The 24,074-nt window shown below is 38.7% G+C and overlaps 2 protein-coding genes across 4 annotated transcripts; one reads left to right on the top strand and one right to left on the bottom strand.

Annotated features, from left to right (window-relative positions):
- Positions 1 to 438: 438 nt before the first annotated feature.
- Positions 439 to 6,088, bottom strand: CD200R1 (CD200 receptor 1; the record flags this gene model as incomplete). Its single annotated transcript, XM_081327728.1, has 4 exons — positions 439 to 443; positions 1,858 to 2,100; positions 3,410 to 3,712; positions 6,076 to 6,088. The coding sequence occupies 4 exons, from the start codon at positions 6,086 to 6,088 to the stop codon at positions 439 to 441; spliced, it is 564 nt and encodes a 187-aa protein (XP_081183854.1).
- Positions 6,089 to 13,460: 7,372 nt separating this feature from the next.
- Positions 13,461 to 23,736, top strand: GTPBP8 (GTP binding protein 8). 3 transcript variants are annotated; one of them, XM_081326548.1, is made up of 7 exons: positions 13,461 to 13,496; positions 14,211 to 14,631; positions 17,222 to 17,320; positions 18,111 to 18,241; positions 18,718 to 18,817; positions 21,797 to 21,915; positions 22,247 to 23,736. In XM_081326548.1, the coding sequence occupies exons 2-7, from the start codon at positions 14,284 to 14,286 to the stop codon at positions 22,326 to 22,328; spliced, it is 879 nt and encodes a 292-aa protein (XP_081182674.1). In that variant the 5' UTR covers positions 13,461 to 13,496; positions 14,211 to 14,283; the 3' UTR covers positions 22,329 to 23,736. The 3 variants fall into 3 exon arrangements, with proteins under 3 accessions (XP_081182674.1, XP_081182673.1, XP_081182675.1); XM_081326547.1 differs by having other exon boundaries at positions 13,490 to 13,569; XM_081326549.1 differs by lacking the exon at positions 21,797 to 21,915 and having other exon boundaries at positions 13,490 to 13,569.
- Positions 23,737 to 24,074: the final 338 nt, after the last annotated feature.

Here is a 24,074-nt window from a genome sequence, read left to right as displayed (position 1 = left end):
TTCTGCCTGCCATTTTGCCAACGCCTCTACCCCCACAAATGTTGCTGTGACCAACTCTGATAAATAATGAAAGAACCATGACATGATTTAAGTTAAAACTTGGTATACATACCTTTCACAGAACCTCCAGAGATAGATGGAAAGTGAAAATCCAAGTATTCCCAAAAGACTAATTAGACAGCTATAGAGAATTATCATGGTAGAACTTTCTTTTTCTTCAGTTTCATCTGAGAATTTGTGAGAAATAATAAGTAGGAGAGATTATAGCCTTAATATGTTAAATTAGCAAAAAAAGTGTCAGAAAAGAATATAGAATGACTGGTCATAATTTAGATATGTTCCTAGGTAGATTCATATTTTCTACTTAAAAAGGTCATTTAAGAGTTTGTGTCCAAAGGCAGCCAATACTTTGCATTTATTGTGAAATCTTTTATTGCTTTAAGCTGTAAAAAGTCATAGAAATAAATATTAATAGGAATGTAAATATCGAATTTTTCCACAGAAATACGAGGGCAATTCAGAAATAAACCTCTGTTTGGTTATCAGTTACAGACACTCACAGATACAGAACTTTTATTATACACATTAGAAAACTACAATATTGCATTACCTTTTGACATTCAAATTGAGGCACTTGTCATAACATCTTACAAGGTTTGAAATTCCTTCTTCAACAAAATCTCCCACCTGGGAATGAAGCCACCCTGTAACAGCATTGTGAAGCACATTATCATTGTCGAAGTGGCGCGATGCAAGCCACTGTTTCATGTGCCTGAAGAGGTGGTAGTCACTAGGCACCAAATCTGGGCTATGGAGTGGGGGGAGTGATTAAAAAGATCCCAACGGAACTGCTTCAAAATTCTTGGGTGTGTCTAGCGGTGTGAGGGCGAGTATTATCGTGAACCAACACCACACCGGAAGTCAGCATGCCCCGACGCTTGTTATAGATGGCTCAACTGAGTTTTTTGTAACATTTCACAGTAGACTTCTGAATTGATGGTCAAACCACACTCTATGAACTTCACTAACATTACTCCTTTGGCACCCCAGAATACTGTTGCCATAACCTTTCTGGCAGACAATGTTTGCTGAGCTTTTGGGGGTTTCTTTGGTGAGTGTGTACGACTGCATGCACTTCACATTTGGCAGGATTTTCTATGGCAGGGTTCACTGTCAATTGATCTAGCAGACGAGTCAACTGCAACACAACCTTCTCCTTCCACTCCAGACTGCCTACTGAACTACTGCGCATGGTGCCATAGGACAGATGTCGCTGTCCCCGCCTATTTCTCGCACATGCTCAAATGGAGGTTTATTTCCTAATTGCCCTTGTAACTGTTAATTTCAAACTGCATTTTAGGCAGAGAGGGGATGATGTATATTCTAGCCACCGTAATTGTTAGAAGAAGAAAATATTAAACAGTACTTTCCTTCTAGTATTAAGAGCATTCATTGCTAATTCTAACTTAATTTCTGAAATAACTAGTACTTTGTAACTAGTACCAATATCAATAGTTTAATAATAAGCACAGCCTTTCCCCAATTCCCATTACTTAAGCAATTAACATAAAAATAATTAGAGAAAGATGGAAATCTGCTTTATTAACATGCAAGAATGACTGAAGGAGGATCAGTCCAGTTAGGGAAGAACTATAGTCCATCAGTAGACCATATGTGATGATAGGAAAGACCCTAAAAAGTTTTGTCCATCAGAGTAAATAGCACTCAGCTACATAGACAACCTGATATATTACTGATTATTCACTTATTTAAAATACCAACAAAGAACAGAGACCTCCAGATTAGTATCAACCGAATGTGACTTGGCAAGTGAAACTGATAAATGCTTAAAATTACCTAGTAGAGTTAAGATAAGTGACTTTCCCCCAGTAGGATGGGAGATGAGGCAAGTAAGCTTATCTTCGTTAACATTTTTCATATTATATGTACTGATGACAGTCTTTGTGCCATTTGGCAATATTTCTGTCATATTTTGAGAGTCTCCTGGTGGATTCCAGGATATCCCTGCAGCTGGTTTTCCTGCAGCCGCCTTGCACACAACGGTGCCATTGGCCTGAGTCAAGGACACTTGTGGAGACACTAAAATGAAATGGGACATATAAGAAATAATTAATTACATTTACCAAGCTAGCACCCACTTAGTCTAAGAGGCATCTTGCTATCAGATTTCCAATCACATTTACTAATCAGTAAGCATATGATAGATAAAACAGGAAAATACCCATGCTGACATTGTAAACAAAAGGAATGCACCAAATAACCTTGAGAAGTAGAGGTCACTAGAAAAAAGCATGCATTTGAGCAATTGAAAATATATACACTCAGGTTGATGCCACATATTTAATTTTGGATGAGTTTTTCTTTTCTTAGCTTAGTTTTCTATCTTTGAGCACACAAAAAAGTAGGCGTTCCCTCCCTCCTTTCCACCCCCTCCTCTTAACAAGTTTCCCATTCTTGCAACACAAATCTCACAAATTAATCATCAGTCAATCCTGTGTTAATCCCCCTGTCAGTTGCACAGTGCTGATAATAAAATTGCTCTATTGCTCATAAAAACCATCACGGAAAGTCTCTCCCCATATTTTTTGGGGGAAAAAATAGCATGAGGAAAGATGGGTTGGAAGTTTTGCCAAATGTTCCATGTGTGAGCATTGCACGAGAAGTTAACCTAATGAAAGGGAAAAAAATTGTGAGGTCTAGCCTTACTCCAGGAAATGATGGACTGATAAATATGAATGCTTTATGATCCCATATTCTACTGAATACATGCTGTACTAAAATATTCTAAGAATACCTATAGAAATTGGAATGAAACAGAGAGATCTGTTGATGTTATAGGAATATTGCATATATAATATGTTGGTATTTGAAAAATATGGAAGATGGAGCTTCAAATTCCTTCTCAAAAATTAGCAATTCCTACATTTTGACAGGTCTTTAAATAAAGATAACAATTCAGAGTAAAGGTGGCTGATACTCCATAACAATTTGCAGTTACTTCTCCCCACTTCTGAAGGCAGAAAGATGGTAAAAGTTTCCTAGAAATGTCTGGAAATGCCTGACTGCAAACATTAGTAATAAATGTAAACAATGCATTGTTACATTGAAGTACCTGAGGGAAGCCTACTATAATAGGTGCAATCTTAGACTAATAATGCTGAAGGTACATCTGTACCTTAAGCTCATTAATGAAACAGGATATTACAAGAAGAAGTAAAAACAGAACAAATGCATTAATCACGAAAATATATTTTATAAGTTTGCCTTTTAATATTGTAAACTGTTTTGAGATATCACCTGAAAAAATGATATAAATGTTTGGAAAAAAGAACAGTTCTGACTGACTGTAACAATCCAAGATGGTGATTTTAAATATGTTGTTTCTTACCTGATAGAGATAGTTCATATTCATTGTTTAACATTCCTTTAGCAGTAGCAATGAAACATCTATATATTCCTTCATTGAACATTTGAAATGATTTTATCTGAACAGCAGAATTTTCTTCTGGTCTAGATACCCAATCCATGTTCATACTGCAGTTTCTGGCTATGGAATTGTTCTCTCTCTTAAATGATAAATAGCAACGCGTTCCATTTTCAAAGTTCACCCGCCATACTGTCAAATTATATCTTTCTGCAGGACAGTGCAATTCGATGTTTGTTCCAAGCATTGCATATTTACTGGATTTATCTGGAAAGATATAGAAATGTCATTATAGGTAAGCAGGAGGTAAGGAAGATGTTGCAGACTAGATTGGCCTGGTAATATCCACCTTTAAAAGATGATTTCATTATTAGCTTAGAAAGATTTACTCACAAAAGAGTACCAACAGGTCACTATTTATTCGCTTATTTGTTAAATTGATTTATGTGGCTGCCCATTTAACAAATGTAACTTTGAGTAGCTAGCAACACATAAAAAACAATAGCTAACAAATGGCCTAATCTTCCAGTGACTTCTGAGAACCCAGTGCGTTATAACCTTTCAGAATAAACTACATTATGCAAAGCATAAAAATATTAAAAGTCCTAAAAAGAGAATTTAAAAAGAAAAGAAACAGAAATCAAATTAAACTGAATTTACATTAAACCATTCAATATACTTCTCTCCACTTTTTTACGCCTGCAAATCATTCTTTCTTCTATCATATTGATTCACCCACTACCATTTTATACAGTAGCCTTTTCACTCCTCTTTTTCTGAGGATCTCACCAACTCTACTCAACCATGATTTTCTCTATCAGCTCTTTTTCTCAATCCATTTATTCTTCTCTCATTTGTTTGCTTCCAAGTTCAATTGTCATTCAATCCCTCTATATATCCAAACCACTTGAATGTACTTCACTCACTTTTGCATCATTCAGCACACATTTATTTATGATATTGTAACTTCTAGTTTTACTACACAACTAATTTTTCACCATTAATATATAACTTCCAAGTTTCATTTCACATTTCCTGTCAAAGACAGCTGCCTTTGATGCACTAATTTTCAGATTCATGCTTGTGGCATGATATTATGTGTCTAACATTTCCTGAATATCATTCAGGTATTCAGGTAATTCACATATCATCTTCATATAAGGGAACACACAAATTCATTTTCATGATGTCAGGAGAGCTGTGGCTAGAAAGCATTGTTTTTTTCAATGATGTAACCTCTGGCCAGAAGTTAGAATGCTGCTTTTCATAATAGCCTTCCAAAAACCACCAACAGCTAAACTTATTCAGAGCATCTATGGGACATAATTCTTTATTGTCATCCCTTTTTAATTACAGGTTTTTCATTTTTATTGTTACTATTAATTTAGGGCTTTTTACTATTAATTTTAGGGCTCTAGTATTATAAAGGCTGGGGCATGATTTCTTTTTTTATTATATCACAGCTGTTGTATTATTTGATTTTGCCTATGAAGGATGCTTTTATTGTGTATTATTTTGTTTGTAAGCCATCAGGCATTGGAATACTTTGTTGGTCTATGTATTCAATAAATACTCTCTTAACATTTTCAAAAACATTCTTTATACATTTATCAATAAATAAATTAAAAAGCAAGTTGGACTACAAGACCTCCAAGGTCTCTTCCAATTTTGTTGTTCCGTTATTCCTGTTTTTCTTCCATAGCATATTTTAACAAAGGAAACAGATGATTTAACATATAACAGCATGCTTGGCATACTGAATTAATACATTTTGCATTATCTCCTACAAGTGGAGTAGCACCCCTTGAAGAACATCTTTGATCTAAATAAAATGTTTGCAAAATATCATACTCTTTTGAACAATTTCTCCTCATAGGGATAGCCCTATAAAGAGTCATAATACAAAAGCATAAATTTATAAGTCTTTACTGTAATACGTACAAAACTGAATAATTTATTGATTTGGCAAATAGCATTCAAAAACTTATTAAACAAGGCACCTTATTCACTAAGGTCAAATTTGAAAGTGGCTTCCAGAACCATTCAACTGGATACTGTAGTTTTCACATTAAATCATCATGCATCATTGGGCATGTATACATAGTGATGTGAAATCAATATGGCATAGTGTTTAGATTAGAACTAAGGTGATACTTTTTAGTTACTCACTGTAAAGTTCATAGCATGAGCTGGCCATTTTCCATCCATTAACATAGTCTGGATGGCTGTGGATATAAAATGTGTGAAGGAAGAACAATACGTGCAACCCTGAACTTTGGAAGAATTATGGAATAAAAACATAAACCGACAGTAATATAAAAAATAATAAAGAAAATAAATTACTAAGTACAAATATACTATAACCTAGATTATCCATTGTTCTCACCATTTTTCTCACTGTTTCTAACCGTTATACTTCAGGTTATAATATAAACACATACATATAATGCCACTTAACTTTCAACATGATAAAGCAAAAACCATTGCTTTAGGAATGTAGGTGTTGACAACTACTTACAAAATATTCTTTCTTTAAAAATTGTTTAAATATTCTGCTCCTTTGCAAAACAGAGAAGCAAATGTTCCACGGAAAGGAAACATCTTTATTTACTTTAACATATTGAACTTACCAGATACTGCCATGACTATCATAATAGTGAGCAGGATCCCGGCACCCCAAATCTTCATAATAAAATCACTGCATTTTGGTTCCATGGTTCACACAATTTTTTGTCTATTTGATCCATTCTATTGTACAACTATTTGTTGTTCTAATGAGCATCTTTTGGTGAACATTTTTTATTTCAGATGGCATCGTTCTCCTGCTTTTAACAACCTTTAATTTCTGCAGCAACTGATGAACAATTTTGCTTCTGTCAACTGCTTTTGCCCTGTGCAAGACTTCCTGTGCTTACAGTGAAAATGTGATCACTGAGGAAACAGATCAAGCGTTTTTCTAATTTGTTCCCTAAACAAAACTGCTGTCTTGCAAAGATAAGTTTTTCCAATAAAATGCAAAGAAAAAGAAGGCGGCGGCTGAATTGAGACACTGTCTCAAAACACAGTCTGCATTGAGCTTCTCTATTTGATCTCCACAAAAAAATTCTGTCAATCTTTTCACGTAAAGTGAAAAGCTATTACATAACAAATTGGCTATAATTTAATATATAAAAACAGAAATCAATCATATATTTATTGGCAGTTTAAAAGAACATTAGAACAATTGAAAACAACTTAAAAAGCCAAACAGATAAAATGTGATTAGCAAAGCCCTCTAAGGCTGTTTCTACTGCGCTCTCTACCTCTTCTTCTCTGTTAAAGACAAGAGCAGGAGAAACTACATACCTGCTCTAAGCTCCCTAGACTAGCTTGCTGTTTGGATGTGATGAAAGATGTTATCAGTAGTAAAATTGCCTTAATCAAAAAACGTCACTGTTGTCATTTTTTCCTACATCTTTACAGCGTAGTAAAAAAAATGGTTAACTTTTTTAAAAATCTTCAAGCTTCCCAAGTACTATATTTTGCAGTTTGTGAACAAAAATATTGAAGTAGGACAATAAAGTGTGAGAGAAAAATAAAAGCAAAACCAATGCTTAAATTGGGTACTAAGGATGGTTCTATGCTTTTGGTGAGTGTTTAAGTTCAAAATACGTTTACACAAAGGAAATAACTGTATAAATTTCCACTAATATAACTGAAAATGATACTGTTAAATAGTGGGTTCTTTGGCGCAGGAATGAAGACGCAGAACGGAGTACAGGGTAACTCATTATTTATTTCGTGCTGGAACTGTACTGAGGGAAATGCCTGCAACTAGCCGCAATATAGAGTCTAGCCCCTAGGCGGCAGCCAATAGGTTTGAATCAACCATTGCCACCTGGAGATAGCCAATTGCAGCACAGGAGACTTGTAGTCTGGGTTGCTGGAGAGCCGTTAGCTACTCCAGCAACCCACGTGTTATTTCACAAGAGCCCAGTACATAACACCCCTCCCCTCTTAGATAAGACCATAATAACACCAATTAGTCTCAACAATTGTCAAGACTCATTATCTAGCACACTAAACTGAAAATAATAATAATAATAATAAAAAACAATAGAGGTTACAATGAGATTAAACAATGTCTCAATGAACAGGCTTCACAATTTGCACTATTAGACAGTTACATCATAGCACTAGTTTCTGTAATCTAGTGGCAACAGGATTTACAACAATATATAGCTCTTTATTTTACAACATAATCTGCAAGATATGAAGGAGGCTTGTGTGCCCTAGAGGAACATCTCGGAGTTCCCATCACTTTGTGGTCTACCAGCTTACCCAGTGGGCTCGGTAGACTTGTGTCCCTTTGTGCTCCTGAGTCAAGGGGATTTGATGCACTCTGGCTGGCCTCTCCAGGTTGGCCCACCTCAGAGTCAGACTGTTCGGCAGAGTAGGCACAGCAGTTGCTGATGTTCTGTTGGCTTGTTCCTTCAGGGGATCCATGTTGCACTCCAGAGCTCCCCAGTTCTCCCTCTGGTTCCCCCTCAGTTGAGAAGGAAAAGTCCTGGTAGTCCATGTGAGGGCTGGCTTGGCCACAAGTTTGAGTACCTTGGGAGGGACTTATGATACAGTCCTCACTTCGTGGCCATTCTGGAAACCGTTTCCCGAGCTGATCAATGTGTCGTCTGACAACTCACCCTCCCTCCAACCCCACTTCATAAGATAGGGGTCTGGATGCCTTGGTGATTTGACCAGGAACCCACAGATTCACATGACCATAGTTCCTGGCCCAAACCCAATCACCCATGTGCAGCCCCCTCGGGGGTTTTGATTGAGAGGTTTCTGCTGCCACTCTATCTGGATGCAACCTGTCCAGTTTAGTAATCAAACACCACCCCCAACGTAGTTCTGCAGGACTTTTACCTGTGGCAGTGCAGGGCGTAGAATGCTGGCAGAGTAAAAAATCTGCCAATCTGTGATGCCAGTCACCTGTAACGATGCGCTTGAGTGCCTCCTTTGTTGTCCTCACCATGCATTCAGTTTGACCATTAGAAGATGGATGAAAAGGCACAGACGTTGCATGTCTGATGAGATTAGCTCTAAGAAAGACCTGAAATTCAGCAGCAGTGAATTGGGCCCCATTGTCTGAAACTAAGACATCTGGCAACCCATGTGTGGCAAAGAGTTTTCTCAGCACCTGGATGGTCCTAGCAGTAGTCATGTTAGGAACTGGAATTACTTCCAGCCATTTTGAGTGGCTATCCACTACTATCAGGAAGAGCTGTCCCTGAAAGGACCCAGCATAGTCTATGTGAATCCTAGACCAGGGAGTGTGCATTTCCTCCCACCTGTGAACTGGAGCCTGTGGTATTTCAGGCCTAGATTGCTGGCATGTATAACAACCATGGACTTAATCCTCAATGGGCTTATCAAGGCCAGGCCACCAGAGGTAGCTTCTAGCTAAAGCTTTCATTCTGACAATGCCTGGATGGCCTTCATGTAATGATTATAAAACCCTGTCTCTTAGGGAAGTGAGAATTATGCCTCCGTTTCCCCATAATATGCACCCTTTATGTGCAGATAACTCATGCCTCCTGACAAAATAGCTTTGAAATTCTGAGCCTGGACTTTTTTCCAACCAGCCCGTGTATACCCATGACAACACTCTACTAAGGATTTTATCTGTGGCAGTTTCAGCAGCAATGTCACAAGCCTTAGTTCATTCTGAGCCTTAGCTTTCCTCACTTCATCTTTGCAGGCTTGGACTATTTGCTGATATTCTGCTTTAGTTATGTGCCCCTTCCCACTTTTTATACTTGTCTTTTTATCTTTCAATTTATCAGAGAGTTCTTTATGCAGCCATGCTGGTATCTTTTGAGAACTATTATTTTTCTTCTTTGTTGGTATTGTGCTAGACTGTTTTAAAAATCCCAAGCTTCTTGAATTGTTTTCCCCTTGAGGATTCTCATCCATGGAATCCTTCCCAAGCCCTCTCTAAATTTATTGAAATTAGCTCTCTTAAAGTCCAAGACTCTACTTTGACTGTGTTCTATTGCTTGTGCTTCCATAATGTTGAATTCCAATATTGCATGATCAACCCCCCCCAAGGTTCCTGTGGCTTTAACACCTTCTATCATTTCTTCTCTGTTAGTGAGAATTAGATTCAGTATGGATAATTCCCTAGTTCCCTTCTCTACTTTCTGTTTGATCTTCCACTTGGTGAAGTTTGTCTCCCAGTTGATGCCAGGGTAATTAAAGTCTCCCATTAGTATTGTGATTGCTTCCTACATACCTTAGTTGGCTGACTAGCCAAAAAGTTCATCTATTTCCTCTGTTTGGTTGGTTGGCCTATAGTATACACCTATGGCAATGTCATCCCCCCCTTTTTTTATATTGACCCAAATGCATTCACAACAGTTTTCATCATTGTTGTGTTCTATTTCTGTAGAGATGTAGTTATTTCTTATATAGAAACTGCACCTCCACTTTTATTTGGTCTGTTTCTTTAAATCCCTCTAGCTGAGTGTTCCATTTGTGGGTTTCATCCCACCATGTTTCCTTAATGGCAACATTATCATATCTGCCCTCATTTACCTGAATTTCTAGTTCACCCTGTTTACTGTTCATACTCTGTGCATTGGTGTACAGACATTTGAGTCCTTTATAACTGACCCTGTGTTTACTTTCTACATAACCTGTGGTGCCTGAGTTCCCCTATTTTCTTACCACCTGTTTGGTTAGTGAACTTTGTGTGGCACTCGCTATTAAAAGCTTGATTTTGCTTGATAGCAAGGTTGATATTCTTGTACACACACAGGAATTGATATTCTTGTATCAATTAACTCACTGTCCCCATTGTTTAGCTTAAATATTGCTAAGCACATTGATTTATGCTTAGATTGTAAGCCGCCCTGAGTCTTCGGAGAAGGGCGGGATATAAATGGGATTAAAATAAAATAAAAAATATTCCTCCAGAAAATCTGTGAGTTTATTGCCAAGTAACTCAGTCCCTTTCTTTGATGGATGCAAGCCATCTTTTTTCACATTGTTTCATTGGACCAGCTACAGACATTGTGAATAATATAACCTTAAGTCCTAACATGTTACAAATGTTCAGTTCAGAAATGAGACCTTTCATGTATGTTCCCTTACCAGAATCCAGCCTTTCTTTTGTCCTCATTTGGGATGTACTCATTTTGTCTGCCTATCTGTTTCTTTACAAGCTACCCCTCCTCCCAATTCTACTTCTTCTTTTCTTATCCTTTGTTCTCCATGCCTTGTCTGCCTTTCCTGGGAGAGTCCATGCAGAAAGGGGGAAGGAGTTCTTGTTCTCATGTCTTTCAGCCCTGCACAGATGACCCCCCCCAACCTTTGGAAGCATTTGGTTTTTTTTAAAATCCCATTTATATCCTGCCCTTCTCCGAAGACTCAGGGTGGCTTACAATTTAAAGCACAAATCAATGTGCTTAGCAATAGCCTTCATTCTGTGTATATGCCTGTTTATTAGGGCTTTCACCCCACCCCCAAGCAGCATTATTACAAAGTCAGCTTATTGCCCCCAACAATCTGGGTCCTCATTTTACCTACCTTGGAAGGATGGAAAGCTGAGTCAACCTTGAGCCTGGTGGGATGCGAACCTGCACTAATTGCAGGCAGCTTGTGTTACTTAAGGCTCTGTGCAGGGAAAGCTTTAGAGTGAATTAGGAAAAGTGAAAAAGTGAATTAGGAAAATAGGGAATGGTTGCTGGAATCAGGGGCTGCCACAAAGAAGAAGGAGCCAAGCTATTCTCCAAAGCACCTGAAAGCAGGACAAGGAGTAATGGATGGAAACTAATAAAGGAGAGAAGCAACCTAGAACTAAGGAGAAACTTCCTGACAGTTAGAACAATTAACCAGTGGAACAACCTGCCTCCAGAAGTGGTGAATGCTCCAACACTGGAAGTTTTTAAGAAGAGACTGGACAGCCATTTGTCTGAAATGGTATAGGGTTTCCTGCCTTAGCAGGGGGTTGGACTAGATGACCTCCAAGGTCCCCTCCAACAACTTCTTCTTATTATTATTATTATTATTATTATTATTATTATTAATTATTATTATTATTATTATTATAGTTTAATCCACTTGCACTGTTTTATATTTACATGTTTGATGACAAACAGCCTTATGTTTATAAGTGACAGTTTTCCTACTAAGCACCTGCATGTCATAAGCATTTGAATTAAAATTACCATATTAAAATCAAATCTGATGTTTTTTAATTTTTATTTGGTGTGTGTTGGAAGAGGGGTAGTCTTATACGGCAAGTATAGCCCAAACCCTATAATTTAACAGGAAATGTAGGGGGTTGTCTTATACGCCCAGTCGTCTTATATGCTGGAAAATACGGTATTAACAAGGTTGGATAAAGCCCAAATTTTGCACAAGGACAAAACAAATCCATAACTACTCACACACTTAAAAGACAAAGGACCTGAAAACTTTTTGTGACTACCAGGGTATATACAAATAGGGGTTTGATCAAGATTTGCCATAGGGGAAAAAAAGTAAGCAAAAAACATAAGCAAAATAGATTTGAAGATTTGATCAGGCCAACTGACAACCAGACACAAAGTTTCAAGTTTTCCCCAACTCAGCTTTTTTCCTTACAATAACTACCGTACATTCCCAGCAAAATGCTTTTTTGTCTGTACTGCCACCTATCTATCAAACAAGAAATTATTACTGTGTTCTTACTGCTTACAGATAGAATGTCAGGGACTCAAAATAGAATAGAGCTGGAAGTGACCTTGGAGGTCTTCTAGTCTAGATCTCTGGTCAAGCAGGAGAACCTATACCATTTCAGATAAGTGACTGGCCTCTTCTTAAAGACCTCCAGTGATACAGCGCCCACGATTTCTGAAGGCAAGCTGTTCCAGTGGTTAATTGTTCTCACTGTTAGGAACTTTCTCCTTAATTCCAGGTTGCGTCTCTCTGTAATTAGTTTCCAACCATTGTTTCCTGTCCTGCCCTCTGGTGCATTGGAGAATAATTTAACCCCCTCTTCTTTGTGGCAGTCCCTCAAATACTGGAATACGATTATGTCATCCCTATTTCTTCTTTTCTTTAGACTAGCCCAGGGGTAGGCAACCTCGGCTCTTTTATGACTCATGGACTTCAACTCCCAGAATTCCTGAGTCAGCATATCTGACTCAGGAATTCTGGGAGTTGAAGTCCATGAGACATAAAAGAGCCGAGGTTGCCTACCCCTGGACTAGCCAAACCCAAATCCTGCAGCTGTTCATCATGTTTTAGTCACCAGCCCTTTGATCATCTTAATTTCAAAGAGGTTTACATACAAAAATCAAGCGGTTTAAGCCTGTAATGCTTATCATAGACTTTGATAAGCTAAACCTAAATTCATCAGAAAGACGGCTCATGAAGTTGGAAGCGGGGCATGATCACTGACTGTAGAAAAAATACCCTGCATATTTCATGTTAAACCATTGTCTTATTAACCTTATAAATGTTCCAAGAATGTTAATTATCCCCAAAACAACTTCTGTGTCTCCTCTTGATGAGTTCCTATTGCTTATAAATGGTGTAAATTCATTTTAAATAAACTGACGTACCCATGAAGCTGCTTACACATGAAAAGCCACGAATTCCCCGGTCAAAATGTGCGGTACTATTATTTGATCACCTCTTTGTTATGGAATTATCCATTGTTTGATGAATAAGCCCCAATGATTTCATTCACACAACATGTTACGCCAAAAACTAAACGCATTGCGGCTAAGAGCAAAAAGGTGAATCAAAAGATTAATACAACTCATAATCATTGCCAAAGCCAAATTCCACATCTGTAAAAATTTCGGAACGGAACTGCTTTTTAATTCATTCAGGTATACAACGGGTATAACAACGTGATTAGTTTTTAAAATTGACTTGTAATTAATGTCTGAAAAACCTTATTCAAAGAGGACCGATAGAGCTACTTCTTTTCTATCTCTATGTTCTCCGGCGTCCGGGTCAAAGACGTCAGAGCAAGCAATCCCGGCTTCCGGGTAAAGTGTGTTGGCTTTCCGTGCTGGTACGGTAGACGCGTGAATGTTGAGCTCTTGGGATCTGTTGTGTCTTCTTTTGACCTGCGTCCCTGCAATCAGGTTGCATTGAAGTTTCCTTTCTGAGTTCAATCCTTGCCGATTTAATATCCTGTCCTATTAAAGGAAATTACATTGGAGAAGCAACTCCGCTGCCTCAAATGCACTTTTTTTAAAAAAATCACTTAGCTCTTTTAATGCATGGATTTTATGTAACAATTAGTTACTGCTGCACCGTCTTCCAGATTATCTTTTGTTTATTGCTAAATCTTTATTGCAGCTTTCCTCCCCTCAAAAAACATCTGCCTTTAAATAACCGATCTAGCAAAAGGAAATCATTTCTTTGACGAGATCAATCTTACTCAGTAGGAGCAAATACCGTATGGCATGACGTATTTTTTTTAGCCAGCATCTGTTAAAAAAATGCTACAGGGGGCAGGAGTAAAAGGAAGGGTGCAAGTTTGCGGTATTATTTAATTACTAGATTTGTAGAGCTTCTATCTCAGTTTTTAACTACCTACGGAAACAATCCCCAACCCAAATGCTCTCCAGATGTTTGGAATGATAACTTCCATCATCCATTGAAGATAGGGGATAGATGATGATAAGAATTGAAGGCCAACCCCGTTGGAGAGCACCAGGTTGGAGAAAGCTGAGTTAAAGCAATCATGGTTGCTAACTTTTTCTTCCTTTTTTCTCACTAGAAATTTGGACTTGAAACTCCCCATTTGAAGATACACATACACACACACACACAATTACTGAGTTGCCTTGGAGATGGAAAATCTATGTGTGAAGGTGCATCAATTGTCAAAATCTAGCAGATATATCAGCCTAATACAGAGACGGCTTATGTCCCAAAGCAGGATTCCTGTACAATATACTTCATTTTCAGAAGTTCAGCAGCTCCCTGAAAAACAGTTTAGTGCCATAACTTTTCCTCTCCAAGATCTCGCAAGATTCTTATCTCCTAATGTGGACACATCATCCTTCTACATTTTCCGACCTAACAAGAATGACATCCAGAGAGCAGAGATATTTTTCATTCCATCACAACAACATATTATTGATTATTCCACTTCTGCTGTCCGGATGGATCATGCTCCACAAATGTCTGAACCTGAGGTGAGATCAATGAAAAGGAGGTTCCATTTTTATTATTTAGGTTTAAGAGGAAGGAGGACAAATGGAATCAAAATTATGCTATTTGACATGGTGATCAGGGAATTGCATATAGAGGAAAGAAGAGTTTCTAAAAGTCCAGGTTATAGAATGTTTTTTAATTGCAGAATATCTCTATTATTGTAAACAAATATTTGGTCCTTGTGATGTGGATGCTGTCCAAATAGCAGACTTCCAAAGGTAACTCTGTTGATGGACCATTGACATTAAATATCTACTTAATTATTGTTTCTTTATAAATGACTCAAAGATAAACAGAGGCTGATTCATACTATCTCTGTTTATCTCTTTTTATTTTACATCAATGTTGTCCTTCTAGCTTTGCAAGAAATATAATCCAAATTCATTTTTGTTTGTTGTTGCTTTGGTTTTTAAAGGGGAAGATCCACAAAACAAAAATAGTAGCAACTATAAATAAAGCTAATCTTGTAACATTGGCAACTCAATGAAAACAATTGTAGTTCAGGACTGAAATTATTATTTGAATGCACAGATTTCCCCCATATTTTCTTATTTTAACCTCTCTACATCAGTATTACCTTAGTCTTACAGGAGTTTGGGGACAAGTTTGAAACACTAAGGTAACTCCTACCATTTTATTGTAGCTTAGAAAGTTTTGTGAGCTTGAATTAAAAAAAATATGGATCCTGGCTAGCTAAAACATCAGGAATGGGTTAACTTCACTTCTTTGGCTAGAAAGTAGAGTTTAAACACTGGAGTCTAACCCATCTTCTTAGTCTTAGCTCTGCCTTTTGCAAGAGAGAAAGCACTTCTCCTTTGCTTCATTTTACACGAATGAAGAACTGAAAGAGGATTTAGGAATTTTATTGAGGAGGAGGAAGGAAGAAGAGTCATAGGGAGAGAAGCAACATAAGCATTTGCTCATTGGGACAACAAACAAGGACAAGATTCCAGCTCTTTGTTCACAGTGACATCATGAGGAGGGATGGATAGGTAGTTAGTAGTTGCAGAGATGGCAACTAACCAGGAAAGCTGTCATTTTGTAAAAGAAGCAAACAGCATGACAAGTATGTTCTAATTTGTGATGTAGGGGATTTTTCTCACCTGATTCACTGCTCTGTTTCGAGTACTAATTGAGGGTAACCAGAAAAGACTTGGAGCTCAGGAGCAGCTACCCCCTCAAAAGTGGCATAAAGATGATTGGTCACTATACTACTTGGTAATCAGCACTTATCGCTGTGGATGACAAGAAGTTGTGGATAGGTAGCAGGAACTACTTGGTTCCAACTATAGTGCCTTCCAAAATGCATAACCTCCCTTCCCTAACAGGAGACTGCAGATGGTCCACGATTGATCTCCAAGTGACCTTCTATGCAAGTGTTAACCAGCAGACAGAGATAGAGGTAGCATCAGAGATTGTCAGGAAGGTTTTTCCCACCTTGGGTGAAGCAAATCATGTAAGCCGATCTGCTGCCTTCAATCTGTACCCCTACAGAAGGGACTTTCTAAAGTCCTCTAGCCATCAAGAGAAGCAGCATCACAAGGGAAGTATCTGTAATGTTCATAACATTTTTGGAATGGTCAAAAGCAATGATGGCACCTCTAGGTTCAGAAGTTTCTCCATTTGGCTCAGAAGAAGTCCAAAGGATAGGTTTCCCCTATCAGAAAGCAAGAAACTTTATCCCTGAATGTAACACTGGCTTACTAGATTCCGTAATATAAAACATCCTAGTATCTAAATATCCAGCAACTAAGTACAGTAGATGCTCTGGTTAATTTGGCAGCTATTCAGATGATGGTGGCAACGTCAGTGGGAATCACGGAATGTCTGGGTTTCCTGTGATTGAACTAGACTAGCACAAGTCATTGTCTTGGATTCTTACACAGACTAAGTGCTCAAAGAGGATGCCAAGGGCATACACCATCCTGAGTCTTTGGGAATCAGGAACCATATAAATGTTGTTGTTGTTGTTGTTGTTGTTGTTGTTGTTGTTATTATTATTATTATTATTATTATTATTATTATTATTATTATTATTATTATGCTTGCTCTGTCAGAAAAATGACTGTATCAGCAGCTACGCAGCATGGCTTCCCTTGATTGATATTGTACTTTTACTAAACTTTGTAAGATAAGTATGTATCGGCAAAGATAGCTTCAGATGCTCTCATCTACAAAGAGAGTGTTGTAATTTATACTGACCTCCTGCCATGTTACTATAAAGTAAATCTTATTCCTGTCAGCTCCAACATCAGGTCTCCAAGAACAGTATTTGGTATTATGTTAAGTACAGTCTTCTATAGATGTTCTTACATTTTGCAAACCTTGAGATTTCTGTAGGGCTACTAAGAAAATGTTTTCATCAGGAATTCCATCTGTATACATTGCTGGACCCAGGTCCCCTTTCAGGACTTCGCAGTGATTAGGTTGGTATTAAAGACACCAGCTTCCTGATACTAACCAACACATCTGGAGAGCTCCAGGCTACTATCAACATGCCTTGTTTAAATGATGTATCTTTTATTGCATCATGAATGGAATAGTGAAATCACTCTTAGCTTTCTCTTCTAGGTTTGCTTTTTAGGAAGAAGCAATGTTGGGAAATCATCTTTAATAAAAGCATTGTTTTCATTGGTACCTGATGTTGAAGTCAGAATTTCCAAACATCCCGTAAGTTTCCTAGATTACATTCACCTTCAAAATGAATAGAGCAAAAGCAAGACAAGTTATATCTGTATTGTGAAAGGACATGTGTTAGGAAATTTTTGAATAAGTGCGTCGTACACATTTAACAGTTTCCTCAAGGGTGAAAATTTTAAACTGTTAGGTGCCTTTATTAATGAGGGATTACAGAATATGCAAATATTAAACATGTTGTTCCGTCCAGTTAACCTATTCAAGTTTTATTCATCATAAATAGGATACAGGAATATACCCGTCTTATACCAAACTTTCTCATGTGTGAATTTCAGTAGAATATTCCATGGGACCCGGGACTCTGCTTTTATCAGGGTTTTCAATGATGGGCAAATGTTTAATTTGTATCCCAGAAACTTAAATAGAAAATCTGCTTGATCTGGTGAGATTGATTGAGAATTTACATGGAAGACCTGTAAATACTACGCAGGTATATTTCTTTATTATATTGAGGCCTAAAATATATATGTATAAAATTTCTGTTAAGTCAGGAACAAGTTTATAGAAAAATACTTTGGATATAGCTCCAAACAAGCACCATCCATTGGCTACTTGGCTGAAAATGAATCTGCTGTATATCTACAATAATCTACAAATTCATATTCTATTTTATTTCATGTTCCGGATATGACAGATAAATTTTTAGGCTTTGTTGTGAATTTATGATATTTTTACAATTACATTTTAAATCAGTTCATCGATTCCATAATGCTTTATCTGAAAGAAGTCAGGAAGAAAAAAAGCTCCTCTTTTTTCCCCCCAGGGTCACACAAAGAAAATGAATTTTTTCAAAGTGGGAAAATTCTTCACTTTGGTGGATATGCCAGGCTATGGGTTTAATGCACCCAAAGATTTTGCAGAGATGGTGGAGCCTTATTTAACTCAACGCACAAAGTAAGACTGAATATTATAATTTCTTGGAAATCTTTTCTGTGGGATTAGGAAAGGGGGAATAGTTGTAAAATTTAGAGACATGTACTTGGGCATACAAAACAGTGTATAGGCGAATCAACTATTAAATATGGCTAAGATACAATGCTGTTATAATTACTGTTTACAAGTAATACCTAAGGTGTGTGTGAAGCCATATTGCTCAAATTTGCTGAATCACCTCAATTCTATGTGAAGCAGCACATTTTCTCAAAAAACAAAATGTATCTTCACTCAAAATGATAGTTACCTTTGTTGTCCTCCCAAAGGAGAATTTACTACATAATAATGGAAGAAATGTACAGTAAAAAGAGAATATAAATGTTTCTGAATAACTGAAAAATTAGGAATCGAAAACCACCTATTTCTCATACTTGACTGTTATTTTTTCCCCCTATTATGGTTATGTGAAGTTGTGGCTCTGCTTCTATTTTCTGCAGTTTGAAGCGTACATTCTTATTAGTAGATGCTAAAGAAGGAATTCAGGAACTGGACAACATTGCTGTAGAAATGTTAGAAGAATTTGGGATTCCTTATGTTGTAAGTAGCAAACCTTGCTTTAAAACAATGAGTGTGCAAAATTAAGATTCTCTAAAAATCATACTGGAAAGCATAAACACCACCTAGACCATAGGTCGACAACCCGCGGCTCTGGAGCCGCATGCGGCTCTTTAAGCCGTCTCCTGCGGCTCCCGGTCGCCCGGTGCGCACGCACCTCTCCGAACGGGCGGAGGTGCGCACGCACCACTCCGAACGGGAGAAGGTGCACGCGCACCACTCCAAAGGTTTGGAGAGCTGCGCGCGCACCTCTCAGAACGGGCGGAGGTGCACGCGCACCACTCCGAATGGGAGGAGGTGCGTGCGCACCACTCCAAAGGTTTGGAGAGCTGTGCGCACACCTCTCGGAACGGGCAGCGGCGGTACCCGTTTGGAGACCTGCTGGTGCCAGTTTGGAAAGCTGCCGCAGCCCGTTTACAGAGATACCGCCTTCAGTAGCTCTGTAAACGGGCCGCGGCAGCTTTCTAAACCGGCACCGGCAGGTCTCCAAACGGGTGTTCGGGCGGAGGTGCGTGCGCACCTCTCCAAACCTTTGGAGAGGTGCGCGTGCACCTCCGCCCGAACACCCGTTTGGAGGTGCCGGGGGTGGCTCCGGTGGCGCCCGGGCTGAAGGTGGCGCCGCAACCCAGCGCCCGTCACCAGGGAGACCCATCGCTGCTGGCGTGCAGGTGCATCCACATAAAAAAAGTGGAACCGCACGTGTGTATCCACGCACGCGCATGCGCAAAAAACATTTTGCACATGCGCAAAACATTTTGTTTTATGCGCATGCACGTGCGTGGATACATGTGCACGGCTCCCACTTTTTTTAATGTGTGATGGAACCGGTTCCCAGTGGCTCTTTTGCTTTTTCAAGTTGCCGACCCCTGACCTAGACAGACCTATTGATTCTGTCTATGACAATGTTTCTCAACCATAGCAATATGTGCCGACTGGGAATTCTGAGAGTTGAAGTCCACACATCTTAAAGTTCTTAAGGTTTAGAAATATTGGTCTAAGATAATTTAAAAAGAAACTCATGAAAAAACGGAAGCAGCCAATTTTTTTAGGAATTATATTCCAGCTTAGTAAGAAATGTGCATGGAAACAATAAAATTATATTTGTAATTATATTTGCTCTCACCAACTGGGTTTTGAAATTGTACTAAAATGTATGCAGTATTTTAACCATCACATTCATAGAAATTAATTTGGAAGTATAATGGCAAAATTATACTTCCTTCCATCTTAAAATAAGTTGTTCAATCTTGACATAAACTCTTTTGCTCCAACATAATCTATTCTAAACATTAGCTTAAATGTAGATGGCATTACCTGTCAAGAAATGAATTTTTAAGCACTAAATTTGAATACCTCTGCCTACATTGTATGCTTCCTTTATCACTGACTTGTGGACTTCATTCCTTAAGAAGTATACAGTGGATATAAAAAGTCTATACCCCTGTTCAGTTTGTTTTTCTGTTGAATTGTACATATTATTACCAGATTTAAGGTGCTGGTACTTACCTTTAAAGCCCTACATGGCTTAGGCCCGGGATACTTGCAGGACCATCTGCTACCGGGGACGACTTCCCATCACCCAGTGCGCTCACACAGAGAGGGCCTCCTCAGGGTGCTGTTGTGACTCAGGGCCAGCCTGTGGGTCCGGCAGCCGGCTCAGATGTCTCGGATGACTCAGATGAGGGGGAGGAGGTGTGTGTGGAAGACGAACCGGCTGATGATGGTTTGGAGGCTTCGCAGAGCCCCCAGCCGGGGCCCTCTTCTCAGCTGCGTGAGCCCGATAGTGCGGAGGATGATGACCCACAGCTGGCCCTGTTCAAGGACGCCCGACGCAGGAGGCAGTCGAGCAGGACCAAACAGAGAAAGGCTTTGGGACTCCTCGGGAGGAGGCACAGGGAGGCCACGCCCTGATCTCTAAATAAAAGGAGTGTTTGGGGAAGGGCTGGTTGCTGAAAGCAACCCTTCCGTTTGAGGATTCAAGTTCCAGTGTTTTTGTTTCTTGTTCTGTTATTTGAGTAATAAATCTTGGCAGACGCTTTCCAGCCTTAGACGCTCTCCAGTCTCTACTGTTTGAACAGGGGTTTGCCTTATTGCAAGGCCGGTAGCAGGCTGGTTCAGAACAGGTGCCGTCGGCCAGACAATGTCGGCTGGCGACCCCCAGGGGGAGGGCCTTCTCTGTGGGAGCACCAGCCCTTTGGAACCAACTTCCCCTTGAGCTTCGGATGGCCCCGGACCTCCGGTCCTTTCGCCGCGACCTCAAAACTTTTCTCTTCCATCAGGCTGACCTGGATTGATGATGGGTTTTTAAATATGTTTTAATTTTTAACTGTAGTTAATTTATTTTTGGGCTGTTATTTAATTCTTTTTTAATTTTTGTATTGTTGTTTTTATTGTTGTAAGCCGCCCTGAGTCCTGCGGGAGATAGGGCGGCATATAAGTCCCAAAAATAAATAAATAAATAAAATAAATTATCTGTTATATTAAAAATGGAAAAAATGTGAAATGATTTATCTTGGTCTGATTTTTTTTACATCTCAAAAACCTGGTATCACAAGGGTGTGTATGCTGTTTATATCTCTTGTAAATGCATAGAAGTTGACCCCAAATTAGTTCTATTTAACCTCACTATCATAACTTGTACTAGTACTTTTAGCAGGATTTAAATACAGCTATTGCAATTTAGTCTGTATCTAATCATGGTAGTTGGTTGTTTGATCCACATAGATTGCTCAGTTAGGCCGTGTATTTTTTTAGGTAGAGATAAAACTTGGTGAAATTTAGATTAAAAAAACATATCTTAAAGTAGAAAAAGTTAGAAGAGGAAAGGCCAGGATCTCATTCTTTTAAAGAACAGCCTGTGAGTATCCCTAACCTAATTCATTGCTCAACTCAAAAATAATTTAAGGTTTCAAAAACTTGTTTTAAGCTATTTTTGGTGGGTATGTTTTTGTCTTTTGGCAGCTTGTATTAACCAAAATTGACAAAGCATCAAAATCAGCGATGGCAAAAAATGTTATACAGATTCAGGACTTTGTACAGAAATATGCTCACACATGTTTTCCTCAACTTTTTCCTATCAGGTAACAGCTAACAACTCATGGTTTTTTTTTAATAATATGAAGTAGTTTGTCATTGCCTTGTATCAAAGTATGAGCTTCAGTTGCTACTTGCTACCAATCTAATCTACAAAGTGCCTTATCTTGGTTTCCTATCCCAATACTTAGCAAAGCTGACTGCTCAGGACCATGAGATCAGCCAAGGTTGACTAGGTGTTTCCATTTAGCTGAATCTAAACTCTAAAAAATAGTTGTTCCTCACGCAAAGGCAGCCAGAGCAAGATTAGTGAACTAATGCAAAGTAATTTATTTTTATGAGACTACTAATATAATATTTCTCTCTTTGTTTCCACAGTTCTTTGAATTATACTGGAATCCATGTATTAAGATGTTTCATAGCTCATATTACTGGAAATCTTCCATTATCCACTGAATAAAGCATTATACTTGGAAGCATCTTGCTTCAAACGTCATGCTACATGCTGTATAAATATAAATTATTTTGGAACCATACTATGTAAATTCAGCATTTTTACATAAGTACATACTGTATATACATACATGTATATACATACACACTTGCACTGATTAAATGTGAACTTCAAAGATTAAATGTTATGCTTAGAAGTAGAAAAAGATCAAGTAAATCAAATTATGAGAAATGGAAGACCCTTGAGTCTTTTTAGCTTTGAAAGTTGAAAGATACGACAAGCAGGTCCTGAATGGATAACACACAATACCTCAAAACCTTCTTTCTTTCAACACAGAGTGCAAATCTCAGAATAAAGAATTTAAGCTAAAGAAGACAAATTCCAACAGAAGATTAAAAAATACATTCAGTAATAGTTTGACAGTGGAATCAGTTACAAATGATGTAATAAGCCCTATTTGTTAGATACTGTATGTTAAGGCAAAGATTGAACTACCATCATTGGGATGCTTTTAATTTGAAGTAGAATGAGTATGAGGCTGCTTTTAATGGTCTAAGCAGCTCTTTTCACTTCTGTAATTCTATAATTGGGGTATTCTACAGATTATTTAAAAGGGACGTGGTGGCTCAGTGTGTTAGGACGCTGAGCTTGTCGATCAAAAGATCGGCAGTCTGGCGGGTCGAATCCCAAGTGCCGCGTAGCAGAGTGAGCGCCTGTTACTCGTCCCAGCTTCTGCCAACCTAGCAGTTCGAAAGCACGTAAAAATGCAAGTAGAAAAATAGGGACCACTATGGTGGGAAGGTAACAGCGTTCTGTGCGCCTTTGGTGTCTAGTCATGCCGACCACATGACCACGGAGATGTCCTCGGACAAGCGCTGGCTCTTCGGCTTTGAAACGGAGATGAGCACCGGCCCCTAGAGTCGGAAACGACTAGCACGCACGTGCGGGGGAACCTTTACCTTTACCTTACAGATTATTTAGATGTGCAAGGATTGCTTTTGCAAAAACAATCCTATCTTGGACTATTTAGGCATGGGGTGGAAAAATAAGAGAAAATAAATTTATTCTGTACAGCAAAATAATAAATATTTGTATTGAATTATTTTTAAAATAAATTATGTGGAAACAAAAGACCCAGCACAATTCTACTACATGTAATGTGGACTTTCTTATACAGTCAAAAGCATTCCTTCCTAAAGTGGTCAGCTTGTTGATAAGATTACTCATATCTGACTACCTCAAATGCACAACTTCTCTAATTAGCTTGGTAATTCCATCAGGGGCATATGATAGGGCTAAAGCATCCAGGTGGCTGATGCTTCTTAGTCTGTGGTTCTAAGTACTTTACTCTGCTTAAAACTATTATTATTTTCAACTCTACTGTTAATTCTCAACAGCAAATGGATTTTAGCAGTCATTTTAGCAGTTAACTATGGGGGGTGAGGTGTTACCCCCTGTTGATAGGGCCCGCAACTTGGGTGTCCTCCTGGATTCACGGCTCAGTTTGGAAGATCATATAGGAGCCGTGGCCAGGGGGGCTTTTGCCCAGGTTCGCCTGGTGCGCCAGTTACGGCCCTATCTGGACCGAGATGCGCTACGCACAGTCACCCATGTGCTCGTGACCTCCTGGCTAGACTACTGCAATGCTCTCTACATGGGGCTGCCCCTGAGGACCACTCAGAGGCTTCAGCTGGTGCAGAATGCAGCCGCGCGAGTTGTGATGGGAGTCTCCCGATACTCCCATGTAACACC

The sequence above is a fragment of the Vipera berus genome (assembly GCF_964194415.1).
Source record: "Vipera berus genome assembly, chromosome: 4".
Lineage (NCBI taxonomy): Eukaryota > Metazoa > Chordata > Lepidosauria > Squamata > Viperidae > Vipera > Vipera berus.
The sequence above is the reverse complement of the archived record's forward strand: the minus strand, read 5'-3'. Positions and strand labels throughout refer to the sequence as shown.

Excerpts from the sequence above, each read along its gene's own strand:
- GTPBP8 (XM_081326548.1), top strand. The coding sequence starts at position 14,284 with ATGGAAAATCTATGTGTGAAGGTGCATCAATTGTCAAAATCTAGCAGA. Across the intron at positions 17,321-18,110 it reads TCAGAATTTCCAAACATCCC|GGTCACACAAAGAAAATGAA; the intron begins GTAAGTTTCCTA and ends TTTTCCCCCCAG. Across the intron at positions 18,242-18,717 it reads TATTTAACTCAACGCACAAA|TTTGAAGCGTACATTCTTAT; the intron begins GTAAGACTGAAT and ends TATTTTCTGCAG.